At 37.1% G+C, this 22,766-nt stretch overlaps 1 protein-coding gene across 1 annotated transcript; it reads right to left on the bottom strand.

Annotated features, from left to right (window-relative positions):
* Window positions 1–577: 577 nt before the first annotated feature.
* Window positions 578–20,942, bottom strand: LOC137405751 (uncharacterized). Its single transcript, XM_068092137.1, has 13 exons — window positions 20,912–20,942; window positions 19,423–20,261; window positions 18,921–19,062; window positions 17,684–17,820; window positions 17,202–17,337; window positions 17,011–17,094; window positions 8,032–8,162; window positions 7,556–7,653; window positions 6,838–6,922; window positions 5,605–5,685; window positions 5,097–5,384; window positions 2,592–2,687; window positions 578–1,781 (listed from the first exon to the last, which is right to left on the bottom strand). Exons 2-13 carry the CDS (start codon window positions 20,251–20,253, stop codon window positions 1,329–1,331), a joined length of 2,562 nt encoding a protein of 853 aa, XP_067948238.1. The 5' UTR covers window positions 20,254–20,261; window positions 20,912–20,942; the 3' UTR covers window positions 578–1,328.
* Window positions 20,943–22,766: the final 1,824 nt, after the last annotated feature.

Below are 22,766 nucleotides of genomic sequence, written 5' to 3'. Positions count from 1 at the left end.
TACTTAAACGACTCCATTGAAAAATGATTAAATTTGTTGATGAGATTTCGGTACAAGGGTTTGCGACGGTGTTAATGAATAATTTTCGTGAGTTGTGTGAACATATGCATTTATCATAAAGCTTCCAAACAATCGCGGGACAACAACGTGGGACAACAAAACAATTCTACAGGTCTCGCAAGTCGAAGTGCGGTGATGCATGTAGTTTAAAAATCTGTAGCTTAACATACACACTGATCAGACATAAAATGACCATCCACAGATATTGTCCTATTTATTGACACTAATACAGCGTAGTGTTGCATATCTAATAAGTTCTACGCTATAGAATTGTTTTGTGGCCATGTAAAGATGACATGCTCCCCCATACGGACAACTTGGAAATTCTAACTCCACTAATAGTGATGACTCGATGATTAACAATGGGTTTGATCCATTTATCATCGTTCAAAGCTGTGAGCTTACGTGACATTCTTAAATAATCTTTATAGCAGTGTTTAAAACAGACGACAAATGGTAACTTTGGCAATATTTTTGAAATAAACAGTGACAGATGTAACATTTTTGATAATGTAATCATGGAAGCCATAAACTAAATATCCGGGTGTTATTATAGGGAAGATCTCTGTATAGTTTTTCATAGAAGTTGGTTGTTAACTACAAATCAAGCTGCTGAAACATTAGAATTAAGATACTTGATACAAACCTTATACCATTTAAAAAACCACTCATTTATATGATACATGTAATTAAACAAATTGATTACATCTTTAAAATAATTTTATCACCGTCATAAAGTTGATTGAAAGATTTTACCAAAAGTAGTGCTTAAAATATCCCTACTTGTCGAGACAAAATAGCAAAGCAATTGTACAAAAAAAGGAAAATGACAAGGCGCGGAGTGACCAGTCATCACAACCAAACTCATCACTAAAATAGGTCAGAATGGAACTTCAAGAAATAAAAACAGAAGTTCAGTCATTAAAACTTAAAACAGCTGGTCAAAGCCGTAATTATTAAACATACAAGACGATCAGATAGCAATCTGACCAGAGATATGTCAGGCAGCGCATCAGAAAGCACGCGCTGATAATGGCACGGTAGACGTTAGCATACGCATGAAATGTTGACTGATTGGTGTAGAATCTTTGTTGAGCAATATAGGAGACTTCAATGGAGATCATTAGTCAGAAGAAAACTGGAACCAGTCCCAAATGTTCTGAAAGTGCAACAATGATAGTCCTCCATGGTGAGACCAGAGAATGGAGTATAGCTGTTGTAAATATCAAATATCACAAAAAAACTAAGCACAACCTAATCTAGCTTGACTATGCGCAAATATCATGAGGGAGTTTGAGAGAGGGAGACTTCTGACTAGATTCGTGATCACATAATGCGAGTGACTGCATCGTTTGCAGGTCATCGGTCAAGTCCACAGATGGTGCCACCTCGATCGTGGCCACAATTACTTCGTCATCAGTAGAAGAGTGGATGTTGGAGTCAGAATGCACTTCGAAAGAATGGGGTGGAGATATGGGAGTGTTGAGGCATTTGGAAGGAGACTCGGTTGAACTGGAAGCCTTTGAGCTGGAAGTTGTTTGTCTGTTGTATTCGTCATCACTGAGGTCAGTGTTGGAGTCAGATTTATGAACATGGACTGGAGAATAATCCGAATCATCAGCTGAGAGTTCGCTGCTTGTGTGAGAGGATGGATCACACTTGCGCATCTTGTTCTGGTGAATGTAGTATCTCAGGAAGGCTGCAGTGGCTTTGTAACCTTGCTGTAAACCCCACGAAAATGTCACTGCACAATATCCACAGAAAACATTAACTTAATAAGTGAAAAGCCTGAAACTGAATTAATCGATGCTAATAACAGTGTATGATAATATAGCTCCTTCTGTATAACCAAAATATACCAGCATGGCACACCATCAAAACATTTCATACGCTCAACAAATAGCATTCCACAGAATCTTCAGGCATATTCAATACCACAACTTGTACTCGGACTGAGAGAAATATTTCATGCTAGAATATAGGCTATTAAGGGACTTGGGACTTCATTTAATCTAAACTAAAAAAGTTAGGAATTGTCTCATCTCTTCCAAGTATATCTTGCTTGTTACATCAGTTTTACTAATCGTGCTCATTTGGTTTTGCAATGATGTAATGCAGCCATCAATCTAAATTAAATGTTAAATTCATTTTTTGTTGAGCAATTAAAAAAGGCGATTTATGGTCAAAAGTTTGGTCTTATTAATTAAGATGACTGGACAGGTATGTTATAGAAAAACACAAATCGAAGGTATTATACTATTCAAAAAGGTATTGCCATGCAAGCATACCAGATCGCACTAGCAGACCTCATCACGCAAGCATACCTAACGATGCAAGCAGGCCAGATCACACAAGTATACCAGGTCACAAAAGTATACCAGATCATACAAGTACACCAGATCATACAAGTATACCAGATCAACAAGTATACCAGATCATGCAAGTAACCCAGATCATACAAGTACACCAGATCATACAAGTATACCAGATCATACAAGTATACCAGATCATACAAGTAAACCAGATCATACTTGAATGAGAAACTCTTGATCCTCTCGCTCCAAACTAAAGTCATCCATCTTAATGTAGTCTGTATTTATTCCAACAGTTCGGTCTAAATCTTCGGTCTGCAAACATCATTTTAATATGTAATATCTTCCACAAAAAATATGTTAAAAAAAGAATAATGGCCCAATTCTACGCAGTAATTTGATGTTACGGTTTGGTCTTGTCCTGACCATTGTCGCAAGCTGCACAAATTTAGTTGAACTAGTTTTCTGTAAACGCTTAGCTATCTTGGTACTAGTAGGAAATCTATTGCTGTGATATGACACTAGTGTGATACAAGTTGCTGTCAAAACCACACAAGGTGACACACGAGCTTTATGTTCAGCAGATTCTATTTGGATCAAGATTCTATTTTGGATTTATGGCTTTGACAAAACTGTACACCACATAACTTACGTATGAGCAGTAACACAGGTCAATAAAAAATTAACGCATAGTTTAGTTTTGGTTAGCCGAGTCGATATATAAATGTTATGGCCTATATAAACCTATACAACTAATATGTTACATGATAATTCGTTTAAATATTATTTTTATTCAAGGCATTTGTACAACATGGTCCACAATAGTCTAATGTTTGCCCAAAAACTAACTCAACTACCATAATAATTATAAGTACATTGACATGGAACCTAATTTTTCAAATTTGCATTGCTAAGGAATTTAAGTTTACGAAATTGACAAAGTTAATTTAATAAGAAAGGATATAGGATTTGAGGTAGAAGCGGACAAGCTGACTCAGAAGCACCGTAGAGCTGAAAGCGATGTAACAAACAGCAGTCCGGGACGAGCTTACTACGAATATGAGGAGGAGACAGCCATTATTTTGACAAAGCGAATAAATAAAATTAAGAAAAATTTTGAAATTTGCGAGAAAAGATACAAAGGTTTCGCTAGTCAGGCTATTCACTGTGATGATGATGTTGTCTTGCACATTCGCAAACAATTTTTAGAAGCAACCAAAAGCAAACATCGATGCATCATTTTTGTTACAAAAGTGCAAGACCAAAAGTGTTGATGGGAGCGAACATGAACTGAAAAAAGTAGTAGAGGGCGGCAACAACAGAACATTTTTAATTTTCACTTTATTCTTTATCTTTTTAATTGTTGGTTGGTTACTACTAATCTTATTTATCGTTCGCATATATACATGATTTTATGACACACTATACAACGTGAACAATCCGTTTCGGGAACGTTTACTTTATAGGGATTTTACGTTATAGGAACAGTAAAATACATGTAAATTGTCTAATCCGTTCCAAGATCTTCCAAACTCGCCCCTTTGATCCTTCAAAAAGGAAAAATACTAACTTAATATTTCAATTTAATGACTGCACAGTAACTGTAGTAGTATTCAATGGTTATCGGCAACTCTGTCTGGTTTAAATGGATTGTATCTAATTTTTCTTTCCTCTCTCACACTTGGTTTATAGTCCATGATTATGGTAAAATTACAAGTTAGGGGCAACGCTCACTTTCCATCAATTATTTAACCATTTGTCTTCTAGACAGCAATTTCTATTCTTCAGAGGAAAATAATAACAACATTTCATGTCTAAAATAAAGCAGAACAAAATATATTTTTGCCATCATAAGTGTGGCGTCTGTCCATCCGTCTATCCATCAGCAGGGTTTGAGGTTTAGATAAAATATACCTTTTGGCGTGACTACAACTTGTGAAATTCAGCTTGGTGTATCTACTCTAACACCAATACATCAAATTTAATCATTTCTGAATAGTTGCGCTGCTTTTTCTGTGCTTTATCGACATGTCTGACGATCTGGCACGGCGAACTAGACTGCCAGGGTACAAGAATTATAGTGGAGATAACCTACACGCCGCCTTCTCTACCATGTGCGGCAAGAGAGAAATCGATATTTTTAAGGCTAATTACGATATAATCGTTATTGAATTCGAATTTGAGAACTTTCACCGACTTGGCACTTAACGTTATATGGAAATTTTAACATTGTATGAAGCAAAAAACTTTGTCTAAATTTTGTACGTTATACGGAACTTACGTTATAGGAAGTATCTTTATAGGAGCGTTTACTGTACTTGAATATGTCGTGATAAGAAAAATGATTCATTGGAGTAGTGTTTTTGATTACTGTTTCCATATTGATTATAAACAAAGAAAAAAATGACCAGAATCAATAGAGTATTGCAACGCTTCTGTTTCAAACAAACATTATGGTCTAACATATACAGATAACAGTCCAACAGATAACATGGATAATATGGTCACAGTAACCAAACATTTTTGTAAATTTGCCTAGATTGGATGATTAGACTGGATAGCAGTTGAAATTATTGAAGAATTTAAGCTAACTTGAATAATCCGCTATTATATATCATAGAGTTGTTAAAAATTTCAAAGAAAAACAATAAAATTATAACTTTAGCAGAGCTTGTAATTCTGACTATGACGTGTGTAAAACCTGCATTGAGCACTCTAACTTACCTGGATGTAGACTCGACGCGCGCTGTTCATCAGACTCTCTTGGATTGTCATAAAGAAGGAACCAAAAGTATGGACTTGCGTGCGTAGCAGATACTGCTGGCCAAGTATAGCGTGCAGGTCGACATTGTTTTTGTTGAGGAATGCGATCAGGTCGGTGCTAGATACCTTATCAGAGCTCTCTGCATGAATGTCTTCGAGCAGAGAAATGAGATCTGTGTTCGGACCAAAGATAACATCAACGTGTGTTTTGGTGAAGAGCCTCTCACCATCGCTATCACTAGACTCCTCCTACATCAGATATGATCCATTCTTGTATTGTATTCTCAATGATGAAAAGTAAGTTAACAAGATAACATAAAATGTAACATAAAATATGAGAGATGATGTAAAAGACAAAGAGCTATGTGATATCACTACACGGATGCATAAGAGTGTAACAGTCAATATGAGCTTCAACCGAACTGCAAGGTAAAAAAACAAAATGAAAATAACTTTTGTAACTACTTACCAAGAGCTGCTGAAACTGAGCGATGAGCTCTGATTTTTTAAGACAGTCGTCCCCACTCGCAACATGGCATTTTCTCAACACCTGCAAATGACTAACCAATATGGAGAAGGATATTTGGCATACCCAATCATGCTGGACTTTAATAACAAGAACTAGCAAACTGATCTAAAAAGAGTATCTCTGTTTAGGTGTGATATAGCTGGCGAATTTTAAGGTGACACAAGAATTTTAAAAATGATAAGCAATCATCTGTTTCATGCTCGTAATCATGACATACATAAATTTGAATTTGCCTTCCTTGGTCTGCCTTTCATTTTATAGTATGATCAAATACTACCGACTAGATATTTTTACAACAGCTTAGGCAAGCGCTCTTATAACAATTAGGAGAGTTTGAGAAGAATAAAATTAAAATTTAGTATTAGTGGGCTACTGATTTACAGACTAACCTGATAGCAATATAATGACTTATAATGATAGACAGCGCGAGTAATAGACAGTAATTCCTTAGCAACACACCGTTAATGTTTGACAACAACAGAAACCACAATCATATGGATAGTATGATCTGTTTTGTCGACTAACATGAAACCTATTTTAAAGAAAGATCTATAAAAAATTCAGACAAAAAAACGGCATGATAATACTATATGCTTTCAGTTAGCCTAATTGGTAGTTAGCCTACTTCAGCAAATAATACCTATCATTGAGCAGCCCTACTAACCCTAGCAGCCTTAGCAAACTAACAATATACTGTATATCTACTCTGAATTCAAATACAGTTTCTGCCCTGTAACCATTTATAAAAAAGGCAGTGAGTTGGCTGGCATGACACGGGAGGCATTTATAGATATATAGACAGCATATCATCGACTCAAACTCTTTCAGATAAATGCTTTCTGAAGAACAATATGACAAAAGGATCCTATCACAAGTCTGCAACACCAAGTGTCAGCTGATACTAATACACTACAGTCTCACTTCAGTGACTATAAGCGTTATGAATAAAAAGGGGTACAACTGCTTCTCTAATTGGTCAGCAGGTTAGAGCTTAAAGTAGCCAAGATTCAGGTGGAAAGTGCTTTGGGATAAGATTTACTGCTAAGCTTCAAGGTTGATCTACAGAGAAGGAAACGTATCATTCAATTTACACAGCAGATATGATGATGTCAGAGAGGTTGATAGCTACGCAAACATGCAGACAACCATAAAGCACTGGTCTTCACAGACTACCTTAAAGAACCGTGAGAGAGCATCAAGCTTAGCATCTCTTGTTTCCACCCTTTGATCTCTTTCTTTCATCATCTTTGACCTCTTCCTGTCAATCAAATTATCTATGGCAACATTCTATTACATACGCTACAGTATATATGAATGAAGCGAGATTCAGTTATGATAAACACCAGCTTCTATTTAAGAAGGCTTGATATGGGCAATAAAATACCATAAAATATGAAGGCATAAGTGAGAGGCATGAGGTCTACTGTCAATAGTTTTATATTGCATGGATCTTTCATGCACTAGGCACACGGTTTATCAAAGTATATTGCTACCACTAGCCAGTCTGTCCTTGACAACAAGCGTTAACACAGTTGCAATACAAACATGAACATTCATAAAGTGCCGCATTCATAGAGTGCCGCATTCATAAAGTGCCGCATTCATAGAGTGCCGCATTCATAGAGTGTCGCATTCAGAGTGCCGCGCACACAGAGCAATGGATACTAAGGCCTCCACATAAAATAGTGAATGGAGAGCGGCGTAGCATACTGTGTAATAGAATGTAATAAAGCGAGGAAGAGCAGAGCCAATCACATCATAATATTTCTGATAGATACTCCAAGAGACAAGACTCGCTGTACCTTAGCTGACCGCTGTACAGCACACCCACATAAACTTACAATGTAAAAAGGTAAAAATATAGACCCTGCTATTTACTCAAGTTACTAACATTGCCAGTTTCGTCTCCGGGCGCTGCCGGTCAGTGACATTTATTTTATGCCTCTTTTCTAACTCAAATCGCAGAGCTTTGTCGTCGAACATGGAATACTACAACAGATAAGGGCTATGCTACAATATGACATTCTTATGAACTTGATAAGAAAATATTAGGCAATGACTGACAAGCCAGTTGGCCGCTTGCGTTAGCTGCTTTCCCGCTAACTAAATGTACCAAATTTCATAGCAGAGAAGATGCATGTAGACAGCCAACACTCAAACACATAGTGAATATCCATCAGCAATTACATGGTTCTGATATGACATAGAAAAGAAGAGCCTGGGCATGCACAAGATGTCTGGGATTATTCAATGGAACTAACATAATACCAATAGCTAATGATGGACCATCGCACAACTACAATAGCAAACATGTGACTAGATTTCCTGAGGTAGCACTTACCATACAGAACCCAAGGTAGCACTTACCATACAGAACCCAAGAGTTTTCTGGTTGTAACCACCAAATCTATTTTTACGCTCCATAAGACTAGGCAGATTGTCGAGGGAACCCATCTTCTTATAGAACACATCATCCTTATCCATAGACAACCACCAACCTAGGGTTGACATATCAACTCATTATGCAAAGACCAGACACAATTGTGAGTAAAAGAACTGGAATCAAAAGCTATTGCCTCAATTCTGGTCATCTGACGGCTCCTAAATCACTCGTGTGTAAAGAGGTGATTGCGTCAAAAAGTTGATCAAATGATATTAAGACTAATAAAAGGCTAAAGCATCAGCTACAATTTGATGTCATTTTTGTCTTTGTAGACTAATCCTGTCCAGAGATATAAGCGTTTGAATGAGATAATTTTTTTAAATGCTCATATTTGAGGGGGCGCTTTATTTGCGACGTATATAGTGATACATGTGAAAAGAGTCTACACGCGATAAATATAAGATATCTTCTTTAGCCAATCATCAGCACGATATTTTTATATAGGTCATAATAAATGTTATCGTTCGCAAAACGCGTTGTCTGTGATCTCGAAGTTAGGGCTTTTACTCAATAGATCACGCATCGACATTACTGAATGTCGACAAAATTACTCCATCGACACGTTTTATTAACGAATAACAGAAATGTAAAAATGTTTCCAGTTCCTACAAAGGTGACTCTTGAGTTTCCTGAACATCATCAGGTAGTTAAAGTTTGGAGCAGACAGCTTATGGTTAGAGCTGACAGGCGTCAGCAACGTTATGCTGCAGAGGAAGATAGGAGAATGGAGGTAAATTTTTCTTCAACTTTGTGTCTCCTAAATATATATATATATACATGTATATATACCGTTGTATTTACATTCAGATTATATTTCCCTGATTGAGACTATAATGTAACTTCCTGTGCACGCATGCGTGATAAGGATGCACAGTGAGTTCTTGCTACAAAATAAACGATGCTGATTGTTAAATTGACGGCTTCTTAATTAATCTATAGCATCTAGCAATATAATGGCTTAGATTGATGAACAAGTGTTAAATATACTAAAGGTAATAATTTTACTACTCATGAATACATTTACTAATTAATAAAATTATAACTTTTTGCTATCACCAATCATCGTTTCATAACTTTTTTATCGTTTCACCTAGCTATAATATTTGCTTCAAATTTTCTTTGGTAGTTTTAGCTAGTAAATTAGATTTATGATGAGAATTTATGTTAACTTCTCACTTGTAGAAAGTGGGGAAAACCGATCGATCAATGCTCATCTAAAACTCCCAGAAACAAAGCTTCGAATTGTTGGTTTGGCGAACTTATGCTTTTCTCAACATTTATTCATTTTTTAAATTACACTCGCAATCTAACTCTCAACTTGAAAGCTTTCAGTAGATACGTGTTAGAATGACATATCTATGAATGATATATATTTATTACATTTGTTTTATTGATTACAGGATGTTTATGTGGTGCCACCAGCGGAGCAGCTGTGTCAGTCTGGAAACTGCCATAAATGGGAAAGAGAGACATGAACGTGTGCTGCACAAACCATGATCTTTTGTTTGAGTTTGCTGCAGTAGATTAATTTGTCCTACTACATATATGAGCTGAAACCATATGAGTGGCCACGACTTGAATGGATGTTTTTAATAAAAGCTTTATGCCAAGATGAGAATTTTTCGGCTTATAAAAATTATATATTAATATAATATTGTTGAAGATAATGCAAAACATGATTTGCAGAACATATTGAATACATCATAGCACCATTGCCACCTGTGCTGAAATCTTGTCAGATAGAGGGATTTATGAAGTGTAATCAGAGCTGTATTGACAGGTACTTTTGCATAGCTCGATTCAAAACGGACCAAATAATAAGAGCTCCAACAATTTTATGCTCTACGCTACAAAGTGAAAACAGGTGAGTTCACAAACCGCCAACCAGATGCATGAATGGCTTTATTAACCCTTTGCCAGAATCAGTGGATTGATTTCAAAGAAATTGACATTTGCGTTTAGTTTAGTATTTCGGTCAACTCATAAAACCATTTGTTTAGTGCTTGAATCAACTAATGAAATGGGACCAGTAAATTTTTTTCTACAAATTGGTACAAATAATGACTAGATAACGTTGACTATAAATGACTTTTTAGGGATGCAGTTGGTTTCAGCATATATTCGAACATATTCTTTTTAAAAATGCGGCTTGCTTATTTTATTTAGTAACTAGTTTCCGGTGTGGGGAGCAACTGAGAGCTTAGCTGATACAAAGGCCGCGATGAAATAAGTTAACTCAAGTTAATTCTTTGACTTAATTACCTTAATAGACTGGCAGAATCGTAGTCAGTACTCAAATGTTTACACAGCATTTAGAGGAAACGAATATGACAGAATTTTAATTTTTTTTATTTGAGGCGTTTGAGACATTTATAATAATGTATCTGTAGCTAGATTTAAACTTTATTTTAGCAATCATGTGCAAATACAAAATAAAATATATGCCTATAGAGCCGCGTAGGACTAGACTTTTATTGCAACAGCCGATTTGAATGAGAGAGATAGAGACAAACTGTTTCACTATATGCATTATTTCGGGCAAGTCCGGGCACATCATTTTTGCTGAGCGTTTTTACCGCGATCAATTTTTGTCGATTTCAATCTTCAAATATCTTGACAATGAGATCGCCTTTAACAACAAACAACATATTAACTGACTGAAAAAAACCAATAATTTCTGTTAAATTCAACTAAAATTTGGAACAAAAATTACTTAAAGGGGTGTTTTGAAACTCCTTGCATGTAGCACTTAAGGGCATGTGTGAAAAATATCTATTGTTGAGTCGGATATGAAATAAGCAATTAATTCAGCCTAGGATTATCCACAAATATGAAATTACTCTCTACATTTTGGTTTATTCTGTCAATGAAATGACGACGCATTGACTGATGCAATAGAAACATTTTCAGCAGTTGCGGAACACTAATGTTATATGGCAAACAGTCATTAATCTGTTTCCTAAGCAAAAACAACTATTCAAAAAGATCTGATGCCCGTTTTAATTCCACATCGACAGGCATATGTTTACTAAAATTTAATGACAATGACACCTACCCAACTCTGCTATCACACCCTATTGTGTTCCAGTCATTGGAAAAACTGACGTAATATTTCTACAATTATGGAGGAGAGGCAATTGGAATTCAAATTCCATAATGTATCTCATACATTCATATATACGTATCTCACACATTCCCATATATGTATGTCATACATTCCCTTATACGTATCTCATACATTCCCATATACGTATCTCACACATTCCCATATATGTATGTCATACATTCCCTTATACGTATCTCATACATTCCCTTATACGTATCTCATACATTCCCTTATACGTATCTCATACATTCCCATATATGTATCTCATACATTCCCATATATGTATCTCATACATTCATATATACGTATCTCATACATTCCCATATATGTATCTCATACATTCTAAAACCACTCCTAGAGTTGGGAGAAGAAGCTTGAATGTATATTCATTAGAACTCAAGGCAAACAAAGACGGTGTATCACAGAGTCCGTTTTTTAGAGTCCGTCATTACGTTTCATAGCTTCTTCAGTTCCAGACATTTCTCCTAAATTTAATGAGTCAGTGTGGGTAGATGACTCATGTCGGCACATGGTAGATGTGTCACAGAATGCTCAATGAGTCAGTGTTGGTAGATGACTCACACAATTCTCAATGAGTCAGTGTTGGTAGATCGACTCACACCATTCTCAATGAGTCAATGTTGGTAGATAGTTCACTCAATTCTTAATGAGTCAGTGTTGGTAGATGATACAAACAATTCTCAATGAGTCAGTGTTGGTATATAAATCACACAATTCCCAATGAGTCAGTATTGGTAGATGACTCACACAATTCTCAATGAGTCAGTGTTGGTAGATGACTCATACAATTCTCAATGAGTCAGTGTTGGTAGATGACTCACACAATTCTCAATGAGTCAATGTTGGTATATAGTTCACTCAATTCTTAATGAGTCAGTGTTGGTAGATAATTCACACAATCCTCAATGAGTCAGTGTTGGTAGATAAATCACACAATTCTCAATGAGTCAGTGTTGGTAGATGATACAAACAATTCTCAATGAGTCAGTGTTGGTAGATAAATCACACAATCCTCAATGAGTCAGTGTTGGTAGATAAATCACACAATTCTCAATGAGTCAGTGTTGGTAGATAACTCACACAATCCTCAACGAGTCAGTGTTGGTAGATAACTCACACAATCCTCAACGAGTCAGTGTTGGTAGATAAATCACACAATTCTCAATGAGTCAGTGTTGGTAGATGACTCATACAATTCTCAATGAGTCAATGTTGGTAGATAGTTCACTCAATTCTTAATGAGTCAGTGTTGGTAGATAATTCACACAATCCTCAATGAGTCAGTGTTGGTAGATAACTCACACAATTCTCAATGAGTCAGTGTTGGTAGATGATACAAACAATTCTCAATGAGTCAGTGTTGGTAGATAAATCACACAATCCTCAATGAGTCAGTGTTGGTAGATAAATCACACAATTCCCAATGAGTCAGTATTGGTAGATGACTCACACAATTCTCAATGAGTCAGTGTTGGTAGATGACTCATACAATTCTCAATGAGTCAGTGTTGGTAGATGACTCACACAATTCTCAATGAGTCAATGTTGGTATATAGTTCACTCAATTCTTAATGAGTCAGTGTTGGTAGATAATTCACACAATCCTCAATGAGTCAGTGTTGGTAGATAAATCACACAATCCTCAATGAGTCAGTGTTGGTAGATAAATCACACAATTCTCAATGAGTCAGTGTTGGTAGATAACTCACACAATCCTCAACGAGTCAGTGTTGGTAGATAACTCACACAATCCTCAACGAGTCAGTGTTGGTAGATAAATCACACAATTCTCAATGAGTCAATGTTGGTAGATGACTCACACAATTCTCAATGAATCAGTGTTGGTAGATGACTCACACAATTCTCAATGAGTCAGTGTTGGTAGATAAATTACACAATCCTCAATGAGTCAATGTTGGTAGACAACTCACACAATTCTCAATGAGTCAATGTTGGTAGATGACTCACACAATTCTCAATGAGTCAGTGTTGGTAGATGACTCACACAATTCTCAATGAGTCAGTGTTGGTAGATAAATTACACAATCCTCAATGATTCAGTGTTGGTAGACAACTCACACAATTCTCAATGAGTCAATGTTGGTAGACAACTCACACAATTCTCAATGACTCAGTGTTGGTAGACAACTCACACAATGCTCAATGAGTCAGTGTTGGTAGATGACTCACACAATTCTCAATGAGTCAGTGTTGGTAGATAACTCACACAATTCTCAATGAGTCAGTGTTGGTAGATGACTCACACAATTCTCAATGAGTCAGTGTTGGTAGATAACTCACACAATCCTCAATGACTCAGTGTTGGTAGACAACTCACACAATTCTCAATGAGTCAGTGTTGGTAGATGACTCACACAATTCTCAATGAGTCAGTGTTGGTAGATAAATTACACAATCCTCAATGAGTCAGTGTTGGTAGACAACTCACACAATCCTCAATGACTCAGTGTTGGTAGACAACTCACACAATTCTCAATGAGTCAGTGTTGGTAGATAACTCACACAATCCTCAATGAGTCAGTGTTGGTATATGACTCACACAATTCTCAATGACTCAGTGTTGGTAGATGACTCACACAATTCTCAATGAGTCAGTGTTGGTAGATAACTCACACAATTCTTAATGAGTCAGTGTTGGTAGATAACTCACACAATTCTCAATGAGTCAGTGTTGGTAGATGACTCACACAATTCTCAATGAGTCAGTGTTGGTAGACAACTCACACAATTCTCAATGAGTCAATGTTGGTAGATAACTCACACAATTCTCAATGAGTCAGTGTTGGTAGATAACTCACACAATTCTCAATGACTCAGTGTTGGTAGATGACTCACACAATTCTCAATGAGTCAGTGTTGGTAGATGACTCACACAATTCTCAATGACTCAGTGTTGGTAGATGACTCACACAATTCTCAATGAGTCAGTGTTGGTAGACAACTCACACAATTCTCAATGAGTCAATGTTGGTAGATAACTCACACAATTCTCAATGAGTCAGTGTTGGTAGATGACTCACACAATTCTCAATGAGTCAGTGTTGGTAGATGACTCACACAATTCTCAATGAGTCAGTGTTGGTAGATGACTCACACAATTCTCAATGACTCAGTGTTGGTAGATGACTCACACAATTCTCAATGACTCAGTGTTGGTAGACAACTCACACAATTCTCAATGAGTCAGTGTTGGTATATGACTCACACAATCCTCAATGAGTCAGTGTTGGTAGATGACTCACACAATCCTCAATGAGTCAGTGTTGGTAGATAACTCGAACAATCCTCAATGAGTCAATGTTGGTAGATAAATTACACAATTCTCAATGAGTCAGTGTTGGTATATGACTAACAAATTCTAATCCGCACACCTACACATTTTTGTTATTTGCGCCAGTAGAAACTTACATTCGATGTTTACTATCTTAACACTAGAGCTGGAACGAGACCAAGGAATGCAGGGTCGGGCCAGACTTAGGGTCAGCAATGAGGGCCAAGATCAAGTCGGGCTGGGTCAGCACGCGCCGCGAATTTTTTATTCATTTAATTAAGGTTAAGAGATAGTTCTATTACAGCCTAATGTTGCGACATCAATAACCTAAGATAAAAGAACCCATTATCACACCAATCATTATATTTTGTGGCTTGGTTTATAGATGCAATCTACAATTTATGGCTAGACATTGGTGGATCAATGCTATTCAATGGGTGATAGATTAATGGCATGACTTTGGCTAGAGCGTTTTTATTACAGATTTTATTTTCAACTCTGCTATTATAATCAACAAGAAGAGATTAGTTAAGAAATACTTCACAAATATAGAAATAGATAACCCAGCATAGTGGAAATCAAAAATCCATCAATTCCCTAAAACTTTTGGTATTAGTGAAAGAAACTAAAATAAAATAAATTTGCTGGATTGAAGGCTCTTAGACGCGCTTTTAAGTTCCTCAGGATGCCTTCGTTGTAAATGCTTCAATAGTATTGAGGTGGGCCCTTCTTTGTAGCTCATCTTGCTTCCGCATATTGTACAAATAACTTGGTCTTTCCCTTTCGTGACTGGCTTCTTCATGAACTCCTAGACTGCCGACATGTTGATTATTTCTTGCCGAAAAACGTTGCGAGACCTATAGTCCAAAGACTATTGTCGCAGATGTAAAAATATAGTCTTGACTCACCTTGTTTTATTTCGCCTGGTCCTTTCACGCTAGGACTAAACGCGACTCTATTTCAATCGTACTTAAAAAGCGATATACAATCGCTTTCGTTTAGCCATAAACCTACCAGTGTCTTTGAATAGGAAGACCCGAGGGTCGGGTAGCCCGACCCGGGCACCTCTGACCCGGTGGGTCAAGACCGGAGGACGAGCTACCGGTGCCAGCTCTACTTAACACGCACCCAGTTTTATTATTAACATTCAATAAAGATTTATGGACATGTCATACTGAACTACTACAAGAGATCATTATCAGTTGTCCATTGAGCTCAAGCATTGACACTCATTATAAAATATAATGTGCATTAAACAAATTAGCAAGTATCCAAGAGGCAACTGACATGCCATCAAATAATTTGAAATGGACTATATGTATTATGATTGTATTGTGATAGACTCGGTCCATCACAATCATGGTCTGAGCTGTTTTGTAACCCTATTATAGGGTTGCCATATGAGAGTGAGTAAAGAGTATCCAAATCAAACCAAACATGAAGCTTACATCGTCTGAAGCATCAGCTCAGAGAAGCAGCAGAAGCAACCAAACAGCTCAGACCATGATTGTGATAGACCGAGCCTATCACAATCATGACATAGATATTCCATATATCTAGGTCATGATTGCAATGCATCCAGTCTATCACAATCATGACACAGATACTCCATATATCCAGATCATGATTGCAATACAACCAGTCTATCACAATCATGGCACAGATACTCCACATATCAAGGTCATGATTGTCATACATTCAGTTTAGCACAATCAGACTTGCAATGTTTTAAATGTGAAAAGTAAGGTCTCTTCAGATTGTAAAGGCAGGTAGCTTTTGACAAAATGATAGTTTCAAGAAGGCGAGATAAGGTTGCCAAAGGGTTTGTTAGTCAAGATAATACTGAACTGACATCAGCCATGGACCACGCGACCGGGACAACCGTTTATGCGAAGGCGTATTGAACGTTGCAAGGTCTTTAATCACTTGGATAGTCAAACTCTTTGCATTTGTTGAGGCACCACCACTTCTTATTTGCAGGATTGAGAACGCGTAGTGCACATGAGTGTTTTCACCTCTCACATGACATGGAATATTGCCAAATGACGAGGGAATGCAAAGATTCTTAACATTGCTAAGCAACCGATAACATAGTGACAGGCTCTCAAATTCGTGTCACACATTTAACCAGCTAAATAACAAAGCTCTCAATCTGAGAGCGGTGAGTCAAGCGTAAATAACCGATTCAAAAGGTGAAGGAGAAAAATTACAGTAGATTGAAATAAAAGGCAATCAAGTGAGGAGCTCGCAGAGCAAACACCAACCACCCATCTAGCAAATATTTGTGTAATAAAATTAGAGAGATGATGGCTCACAAGAAAGTTATAAAAATGACTGCCAATCAATAAGAGTCATGAATGAGTGAAATGCTAAATAGGCAATAATAAAGTTGAGCTAAGCAACCTGTAATAATATTGTCCAGAGCTAAACGCATAGCCTGACCAGATAAAGAGATGATGGCAATGATTTCTATGCTTGACTTACCATCAAACACGTGCACGGGGTAGTTGCAGAGCAGCCCTCCGTCTATGTACACACTCGTGCCTTGCTTGACTGGCTGGAAGTAGCCTGTCAATATATTCAAGAGTAAGCGCGAGCAGGAAATAATTATGCAAGAAGACATCAGCCAACACAATAATTGTAGCAAAGCGAGACCAGTAAGATGCAACGATCACCTGGTAAAGAAGAAGACATACGCGCTGCCAGTTTGATCGGCATGCTTGGGGTTGTCTTAGGATGGAAGTACTCCTCACAGCGAGTGCTCAAGTTGACGGCAACTATGCAGAGTTCTACACCATAGATGTCCAGCACCTGCGCGCATACAGAGTGGTCAGCGACTATACAAACTCGCTTCAGACAATGGGTGGCAATACGTACCTATTTATCTTGTTTACCGTCTACAATCCACCCACCCGCTCACACCCTTACTATTGTATTCAAGTGGGCGTGGGCTATGTATGATCCCATGTACTTATCATTTAACAAAGGAGTCATGTCTTGGCCACTAATCTTACCTCTGCTTTGCTAATACTTATTGACTGGCCCAAGAAGTGCATGCCATTTGGGTTATCACTATATAGAGGTGATATCTGCCCCCACAATTTGAGTCACATCGATTGAGCATTTAAGACCATTACAGAGTGGATCAATGAGTCACCTCTTGAAATGTGATGTCAGGGTTTCTTGTCTTCACCGCAAGACACTCTCCAAACCAGCGTGTTGCTCTCTCACCAGGATTCCAGCCGTAGTGACGGAACATGTTGGGAAGCAGACTAAGCAGGCCACATGTTCCATCTACATGTACAAACGGATGTAGCTTGTAAGACATTCTACCACAAAATATTTAAGAGCTTGTACCGACAGTCGAGTACTGACAGTCGAGTGTCACCACACAAAACTGACCTCCTTAACAGACATATAAAAGCAAGTTTTGTTTATTGAGCTGGGTTGTAACAATGAATAAAGATTTTCTGAGATGCAGGACATTTGACCATGGGGGATGAGAAAGCCAGGCCTAGCCACATAACTCACCTTACCACTTGACTATCCAGCTGCGGCATTAGTCAGCATAGGAGAGGAAATAGAAGAGCGAATTAATATTATAATTTTAACATAGAATGATGAGAAAGGTGCCAGATTGTCGCTCACTGCTGAGCGCTTATCGAGAGAAGAAACTTATTACCAAATGCTCAGGCAGCGCAATGGCTATCTAACCTACTAGTCAACTACCACCCATGTGTGGAAAGTGAATTTATCATTCTGTTCAATGACTGCAATCCCTAATTCATTCCTCATCCTTACTGAAAAAACAGAAACCTGTAGCAACAAAACATATCGATAGAAAGAAAGGTAAGGAGTGTTAACCCTAAACACATAATCTTTACCTTATAAACCCCTTCATGTTATGTTAAAATTTACTTGTGACCCTCACCAAATAGGACTTTCTATCAAGAGACAGTCATAGATCTGATAGTTCTTTATAACCTCACTAAGTAGGAAAAGAAACTTGTGAGGCAATGGCTTGTCGCTGTGCAAGACAATAAGCTCCTGTTTTTAACAACTGAAATAAGGTTTCGTACGTTAAGATTGACCAGCATAATTTTTTCGACTTTATTTGGCTGGCGGTCTCAATGTACACACTACAAGGCAACATCCACAATATCATATCCTTAACTTTACACTGGTAGACCAATCACATATCTTCTACAATTAGCTGTCTTTAATTCAATCCTTAACTTTACACTGGTAGACTAATCACATATCTTCTACCATTAGCTGTCTGTAATTCAGTCATCTAGCTTATGATTTACCGATTAGGTTTGAAACAAAAAGCAAGAGATTTGACAATTGAACTGAGCTGTAACAACTGCTAGAAAAAGTTGTATAAAGCTTGCCTTTGACGTTGTACTCAACGTCATACTCATAGAGAATGTGAATCTCCTCGGAGGTATAGCCGACTGCCAGCAGGCCAGCCGTGATAGCCCCGGCACTAGTACCAGCCAAACGCTTGGGCTTTATACCTGCTTCCTCTAGGCACTGTCAATAGAAGTACACCCAAATTAGTACAGACAGAGCCAACAAACCTAATCAGGCAAAAATGCAACAAAACACGAGACTAAAAAAGCTGCAACTGACATCTCATTCATAAGTTCTCACATCTCATGTCGATCCACAATATCTACATTTATGTAATACATTGTCACAGTATAATTGTAGTTAATATCCAATTTCAATGCCGTAACATAGGCCAATGTGAGCCCTCGTTATCAATATTGCAACTCATTGATTTTTATTTTAGATAACTTTAAATATCTTAATCACTGGGTACTTTGTATGCCACTCATTTAACAGCGTTCACTTCAACTAGAGTTTCGAGTGTCTTAACAGACCCCTTACCTTTATAGCTCCAATGTATGTATGTACTTTTGCACCACCGCCTTCAAATACCAAATTTTCAAACGGATATTCAAAATCCCAAAAGTCAATATCGTCGAGACAGTGTTGTGAAGAGTTTGCTTGCTGTAAGTTCTGTATTAGGTCAGTGTGAGCGGTTCGAGAGGCTGTAGTAATGAGCTTTCTGGAATGTGTGACTGTACTTCTCTTTTTCGTCTTCATGCTAGGCAGTCGAATTTGTTCACTCTCTTCCAAATCTCTTTTGCGACGCTTTCGTTTGCGTCTTCTTTTAGACAAAAAGGAGTCACTTTTGACTCGTCTCATTGATGTTGTTAATCTATTTAGGTTATTCTTAGCCCAGCTAGATTTACTTTTGTTCTCATCCTGGTCATCCGAGCTCACATTTTTACGATGAATAAATGCCATCAATCTATCCTTTTGGCTTTGCAACGGTCTTCGCTTAGAGCTGTTGCTATCAGCACCATTTCGATTGCCAAACTTTTTTTCAAATCTTTCAAAGATACCCAAATATTTCCTGCGCATTTGAAGAGGTTCCTCATCAACCTCAGCTTCTGTGGCCTTATTTTGATTTAGAGATGATAATGCCTGAAATATCCGCCTAAGTCTGTCCAGGTTAATAGAATAATGGGGTGAAGGAGGGTCTATCGAGTGTTCACTTTCAGATGCTGACTCCAATGGTGGGCTAAATTGAGCTGTCGTGGAAGGTGAGCTAGTCGACGACATCTCAGTCTCTTGAGGTGAAACAATGTCAACTTCACTTGGAGAGGAATTGCCAATGAGTAAAGAAAATAACTTCATCCTTTGGGTAGGCATTTCTGCAGCTGAAAAGCACGATTTATTTTACAACAGAGTAAAGCATACAACAACATCAAGAATATAATGAAAGTCGACCACACTAAATTAGAAGTTATCGAGTGTTTCTCTCATTCAGTTTACACTTATTCGTATAATTATATTTTAATCCCGATTAGGCTACTATTTACGATGCCGATAAGAATTCAGCCGAAACAGTAACAACGTAGTAATTATAATAAGTAAATATTATTCAATAAAGAAGTAAAATAGCCAATCAATAAAAAAGTAAAATATAATATCTAAAGACAGTTCCTAACCAACGCACGTGAAACACATCTTGTCACCCACTCCTATCAAAGGTAAGTTTAGTTCTATTTATTCTGAAAGGTCTTGTCTATATAGTAAAATCACTATCAAGTTTATATCTTGTTTAAAAAGGTTTATGGAAATTTAAACAAAAAGGAAGAGTTAATATAACATGTTATTCAAAAATCTGATAAGCAAAAGAAAATGATCGCAAGTTTCCTCGCGTGCGTTATACATGCAGTTATGATTTTAGTAGACCGTTACAAAATAGATTAATTCAATGCTGACTCTTCATAAATTTTACTGAATGCCACCAATAAGTTATCAACTTCACAATGTAGAAAATGCAAAACTAATCTACCAAACTTACTTTTAACCGCAGTGGTGAACTCACGCCTATCGGTAACAATTACGTACAAATGGGTCGAAAATTCAGGCGGAAGCGGATACGTAACGCTGACCGAGCGACTATTCGCAACTGTCGAGCTATAAACGTTTGTGTATGTATTGTCATAGCAACAACAAAAAAATTATGCAAGCTGTGACAAATCCAAAATAATATTCTTGTTATAAAAGTAAATATTGTATAAAGGGTGTATAGAGACCAGATGTTGCCGAATAAAACCTTTTTGTGGCTTTCAGCACTAACCATTAAAGTCTACTGAAAACAAACAGAAGTTGTTAGTGCCAAGCACACTTTTTATTCTAGCAATAAAATAATTGCATGGCACTAGATAAAAAACATAAAAAAGCTTGTTAACGTCATCTATCTAGAATCATTTTATTGTGCTACACATAGTACAGTAACTAGTGAGTCCCCCATTAATCGTTGTGGCAAAAGTATAAAGACAAAACACACACTCAGAATATCATCAACATAGAATAATTTTTACCTCCATTGCAGCATGATCTGTTCTAATAATCTTTTTGTTAAAGGCCACAGCTTTTCTATCTAAAATTGAAAGCTATCATGCAAAATATGTATAAAACACTGAATCAGCTTGCACTGTAATGCTGAACAGATTTGAGGATTGAGAATTTGGGATTAGAGATTATTTGTAGAAATATTGATTTAAGATGACGATCTTGATGTATCAGTAAAGTAAGTTGATTTTAATTGCACCAGTCACTAAAAAGGCTAGATGAACTGAGAGTTACATTAATCTTCTAAATGCAACTGAGTTAGGATCAGAAACAAAAATGAAAATAGGGAGAGATGAAAGTTAGAAAGAGGTGAGCACAAGTATTACACGAGTTGCAAAAGGCAGCCTTTCGAAGTACGTGTCCAGTGAGTTTCAGAGAGAAATGAAAGGTAGAGAGAGAGGCAAAAGTCTACAGATAATTAACACTTACCATGTTGTAGCTCTGCTACTCCTCAGGTATCTGAGCCATCGCAGCAGAGCCTAGTGGTCAACTAAAAGTTTGCTTATAGCATGGCCAGTCAATCAGCTTCATTTGCTAATACTCTGACGACAATATTCCACTTGAATAGGTAAATAATTTTATCACAAAACAAAAGCAAACAAAGGAACAAATGCTTGCCTAATCAAACAGAGTTTCATGCGGGTCACCGTTGAACCACGGATATCTAATCGGAATTGATTCAATCCGGTCTGTTCTAATTTTAGAGTTGTTTGTTCTCAGTTTGGGCAAAAATTATGTATAGACCTAACATAACCGTACTCACATATCAGACTTGATGGCTTAACATAACCGTACCTACACGTTAGACTTGATGACTTAACATAACTGTACTCACATATCAGACTTGATGACTTGACATAACCGTACTTACATATCAGACTTAATATGACTCGGCGAAAGTAAAAGTTGTTACAGGGCTGTGCTAAAACTATCGTGTTTATTAGTCTAAGAACAGCTAGTAAATTGTCATGTGGCACAATTTCATGAAACGTCCAAAAGGTTTTAAAGTTTCTTCATTAGCACAAAAATGGGTTGAAATGAACATTTTGTCATTATTTAATAAAATTAAGTAAAACATGTATAATTATCTGACTCGATAGAGAGACAAATTTGTTTGCATTTTATTCACCTCGATTATTATAAAAATAAACGAACATTTACAAGAAAGGAACTGCCTGAATTGTTATAACTCTGATTAGCATTTACTACTGTTAGTATCTCATAGTAGTCGAAGAGGGGAAAAGGGGAGGGGGGAGGGGGAGGGGGGAAGGGGAGGCATCAACCTAAACGTCCGTGCTAGC

The sequence above is a fragment of the Watersipora subatra genome, chromosome 1, assembly GCF_963576615.1.
Source record: "Watersipora subatra chromosome 1, tzWatSuba1.1, whole genome shotgun sequence".
NCBI lineage: Eukaryota > Metazoa > Bryozoa > Gymnolaemata > Cheilostomatida > Watersiporidae > Watersipora > Watersipora subatra.
The sequence above is the reverse complement of the archived record's forward strand: the minus strand, read 5'-3'. Positions and strand labels throughout refer to the sequence as shown.

Excerpts from the sequence above, each read along its gene's own strand:
- LOC137405751 (XM_068092137.1), bottom strand. The coding sequence starts at position 20,253 with ATGCCTACCCAAAGGATGAAGTTATTTTCTTTACTCATTGGCAATTCC. Across the intron at positions 7,654-8,031 it reads AAACTCTTGGGTTCTGTATG|TATTCCATGTTCGACGACAA; the intron begins GTAAGTGCTACC and ends TATCTGTTGTAG. Across the intron at positions 2,688-5,096 it reads CGCGTCGAGTCTACATCCAG|ACCGAAGATTTAGACCGAAC; the intron begins GTAAGTTAGAGT and ends TGATGTTTGCAG.